Raw genomic sequence first — 3,680 nt, 5'->3', positions numbered from 1 at the left:
CTACAGAAAAAGAGAAAAACAGAAGAGAAAGAAACAGAGGTTCAGAATTGAAATGAAAAAGTGAGGATGAGGGGGGAACAAAGGAAGAACAACATTTCAACAGAAGTCATAGGGGAAGGAATGTACCGGGCGGGTGTGACACACCAACTCCGACCTGTGGTGGGGAACAAGCTCATGGCACCACGAGAAGCGACTGACAAACACCAGCACGGACCTAGAGAGGCACCCCAAAGGCACAGAACAACCTGCTGGGAAGGCAGAGGCTGACAGGGGACCCTCCTGTGGCCCCGCCACAGACCGGCAGCAGCAAACGTCACAAAGGCCACGCAAGGATCAAAGCTTGGGGTAAAAATATATTTCCTCTCCCCACTTCAAGTGTTGGCACTATGTGGATCTGTAACCTGAAGCACATACAAGAAATAACTGAGCTTATGCTATAAGGTTATTATTCCATCTGTAATTCAAAAAACTGAAATATTTTAACATCAAATAAAGTGACAATATCTAACAGATGCATACATATCATTTGCATTAACACTGTATGTAGGTTACACAATTGTTTCGTTACAAACATGGGTAATTTTCCAATAGCAAGGTAATAAAGTCCTACATCTATGGTTTAAGGCAATCAGGATATTAAAAATACAAGATTTCTACCGCTGTTCACAGCTTTGTTTCCCGACAATGACAAAAACCCTTCATGTTGGCAGAGCCCCGTGCTGGCACGTGCTGGGGGAGCACCGCAGATATCACACCCTGCACGTGCAGCTGGGCCTGGAGAAGGGACAGGGGAGGGGCTGGGGGCAAAGGACAGAGCTGGTGTGGTCACACACAAAAAGACACTTCCACCTGCGCTGGGACGGTCTGGCACAGCAGAAAGAGCTGCTGCAGGAACAGGGCCCTGTTTACAGGGGGACACCAATGGCCCTGCTGGCATCTCCAGCTGTCAAAACACACGGAGGGGGTGGCAGCAGTGGCAGCTCTCAGCTGGAGAGAGCCCAGGGTGGCTGCCAGTGCCTGCCTTCCCTGCTCCTGGAGCGCCACAGGAGATGCATTGCACCCCCACCAGCTCCAGGGGCACCTTCCTGCTCACTGCCCTCCCTGAAGGGAACTGTGTGACCCCCAGCAGGTTCTGGGGCAGCAAACCCTTCTCCACCTCCTGCTGTCCCACTGCCTGCCAGACCCACGTGTGGCCCCTCTCTACAGAGCAGCCAAGCCCCCACAGAGACCTGGACTGTCCTGGCTTTTCCATTCTGGGGTTTGCTTCATGCCTGGGACCTCACCATCCCAGAAAAAGCACATTTCAGTGTGCCTTCCTGCTCCTTTGAATCAGCCTAAGGACTGAAATCCACCTTGTCAGGAACATGCAGTTTTAGAGGAGTTTTAACCACCCCACTTGCAAGAGAGTGGGCTGGAGAATGTGCCAGAAGAGCACAGCTGGTGTGCTGTCAGGAGCAGGGCAGGGAGGGTCAGTCTCCCCCTGCTGTACTCACATGCACAGGTGAAAGCACATCCAGCCAGACCTGAGTCTATCATTCACTCCATGCACATCAGGGGCTGCTGTGGAAAAAGGCATGGGCAAAGAAAAGCAACAGGAGCAGCAGGAACAAGCTAAACATGGCCCAGAGGTTTGAGATGGGGAAAAAAGTCACTGCCATCTCCTTTGGCAAAAAGCCAAAACAGTACCTTGGACATCTTCAAGTTTGTGGTTTATTCCCAGTTTCTCCAGCACAGCTTGTTTTCTGCTGGAGAAAAACTCAACCAAAAAGACACTTTCTGTCTGCCACAGCTTTCTGTCAAAAAGGAAAAGCTCAGCTCAGCTGATTTCCCCTGCTAAACATCCCTTGAAGGGCTGTTAAATGAAGCAGGAGAAATAAATGTTAAAATTAAGTTTTCTACTTGGCACAAAACACTGGTAATTAAAAAGAGGACATGCACAGAGGCAGCTGAAGCAAAGCATATTGCCACGAGCACTCGGTGATGGGCATGTGATGTGACTGCAAAAAACTCATGCAAACAACTCAAACTTCTTCCTTCATAACTCAAGATTTTAAAGATGGGTTTGCCAGAAGCCACAAGAACCAGAATTTCATTTTTCCAAACAACCCTGCAGCAAATCTATTTAACCTGATGAAAAGTGCATAGTTGGCAAGTCCAGGAGGGGAAAAAAGCAAACCCAAACAACAAAAACAACAACAAAAAATAGTAATAAAAATTCGTTTAAAAATTTTTAAAAATAATGATTAAAAGGTCAATTGTTTTATTTCCAGCTTATTTATCCATTTCTGCTGTCTGTCCAAGACATGGTACATAGCTATGCTCTTCCTAAAGCCATGTTTAAGCAGTGAGGGTTAAAAAGCAAGACAACCCATAAGCCAACCTCCAGGCACTTCCCAATCCAACACTTGAGGAAGAAGTGATTAAAAAAAGTGAGAATTCTGCCTTTTTTTTCCCCCAGAGAAGTTCCACCTGGAGGCAGGCAAACAGCTGTAGAGGGAGACTTGGGTAGAAGAGTTTTGTGTAAGAGGGCTTTAAAGAAGGAGCAGAGGGAGTGCTGGCTGTGCAGTGGCAGAGGAAGAAATGCAGGAGCCACAGGGTAAGCACAGCTCACCACCCCTTGGGAAGGAAAGACTCTCAAAGCAAAGGCGTGGAAAAAACACTTTAAGGAGACCCCTTTGCACTGTGTGCTGGCCAGAGAGCCTGGCTGATCCTACAGCTCCTTGGCATGTTCCAGGACAGCTGAGCAGGACATCATTCCTGCTGCACATCCTGCTGGGGCAGCACAGCCACCGTGTGCCCAGGCACCTTCTCTGCCTGGGCCTGGATTCTGCACCCCACAGCCTTGCAAGGTTTGTGCAAGCAGGCTCCTGGAAGCTCCAAGAGGATGCTGATGGCTCTGTCCTCCCCCTGCCCAGGCTTTTGATTCTCTAAGGGCTGCTAAGATCCAAACCAGGTAGGATCTGAAGGGAGGCTCCCAAGGTTTGAGGCACTGCAGGGAGAGCAGTGTGGGAATGGTCCCTCCCTGAGGCAGCCTCAGCTGCTCTGCTGAGCTGGAGGGAAGGCTGAAAAAGCAGGCCAGCACAGGCCAGCACAGCCAGGGCCAGGGCAGGCAGCACAGCACAGAACTAACACAAATTATCATGCAAATGTCATGGCATGCAGGGTCAGTTACACTTGGTTATCCACACACACCCCCTCCCTCTCCCGGCAGGGACTGGGGCAGCTGCCCACAGCAGCTCCTGAGGGAATGGGGGGCAGGCTCAGCTCCAGCTCTAGCCCTGCCTAAAGGGGCTGGGCTGCCTGGACACTCCTGCACACTCATTCCCTGGGGCTCCTGCAGCCAGCCAATACCTGAGTTGCTGACATCCAACTCTGACTCTTGGTTCAGACTGGGGGCCAAAAATAATTTACTGCTCGTGGTTTTGGGGAGAAAAACGCATGGTATCATCATTAGCTCGGTCTCTACCCACCCCTGAACTTCCACTTGCACACAGTCCTGCACCCAATCCCTCTTCCTTCTTGTTCCCACTATGTTATTAATGAGTTAATAGTTATTCATGTTAAAAAATGGAAAAAAAAATATAAAAAGAAAACATGGCAGAGACACATTACTGCAAAAGCAGGTGAATGCAGGAACATCCTTGGCTCGACAGGCTTTATGTGAAGCTTGCACTGCAAGT

The 3,680-nt window shown here is 49.5% G+C and overlaps 1 protein-coding gene across 2 annotated transcripts in view; it reads right to left on the bottom strand.

Moving 5' to 3' along the window:
* The window catches only part of SEPTIN11 (septin 11), a 45,158-nt gene that overhangs the window by 4,968 nt on the left and 36,510 nt on the right, over positions 1-3,680 (bottom strand). The window contains exon 10 of one of the 2 annotated variants that reach the window (XM_056489014.1): positions 334-3,672. The exons of the other annotated variant lie outside the window; for it this stretch is intronic. Coding sequence (XP_056344989.1) covers positions 3,657-3,672 — 16 coding nt within the window. The 3' untranslated portion in view covers positions 334-3,656. Of the gene's footprint in view, positions 1-333; positions 3,673-3,680 lie in introns of those variants that run through there. 2 annotated transcript variants of the gene reach the window in all.

This window comes from Oenanthe melanoleuca, chromosome 4, assembly GCF_029582105.1.
Source record: "Oenanthe melanoleuca isolate GR-GAL-2019-014 chromosome 4, OMel1.0, whole genome shotgun sequence".
Taxonomy (NCBI): Eukaryota; Metazoa; Chordata; class Aves; order Passeriformes; family Muscicapidae; genus Oenanthe; species Oenanthe melanoleuca.
The sequence above is the reverse complement of the archived record's forward strand: the minus strand, read 5'-3'. Positions and strand labels throughout refer to the sequence as shown.